At 66.7% G+C, this 204-nt stretch overlaps 1 protein-coding gene across 1 annotated transcript in view; it reads right to left on the bottom strand.

The window, feature by feature from the left end:
• The window catches only part of LOC102243738 (transmembrane protein 132D), a 25,729-nt gene that overhangs the window by 25,279 nt on the left and 246 nt on the right, over positions 1-204 (bottom strand). Inside the window, exon 2 of the mRNA XM_014533340.1 lies at positions 39-200. Coding sequence (XP_014388826.1) covers positions 39-200 — 162 coding nt within the window. The remainder of the gene's footprint in view (positions 1-38; positions 201-204) is intronic.

Raw genomic sequence — 204 nt, 5'->3', positions numbered from 1 at the left:
GACCGTGTCCCGTGGGGTCGGCCCGGGGACACGCTCACCACGGCCAGGGGCACGATGCCGACCAGGTCCTTCTGGCTCACGTAGATCCTGGAGACGCCCAAGTCGGATGTGATGTCCCCTGGATACTCCACCTGCCACGTGACGAGCTGCGTGGCCGGCGGGTCGCTGGGCGCTTCGATTTCCACGTCGATCTGCATGACCTCC

Source organism: Myotis brandtii, unplaced genomic scaffold (genome assembly GCF_000412655.1).
Source record: "Myotis brandtii unplaced genomic scaffold, ASM41265v1 scaffold97, whole genome shotgun sequence".
NCBI classification, from domain to species: domain Eukaryota; kingdom Metazoa; phylum Chordata; class Mammalia; order Chiroptera; family Vespertilionidae; genus Myotis; species Myotis brandtii.
The sequence above is the reverse complement of the archived record's forward strand: the minus strand, read 5'-3'. Positions and strand labels throughout refer to the sequence as shown.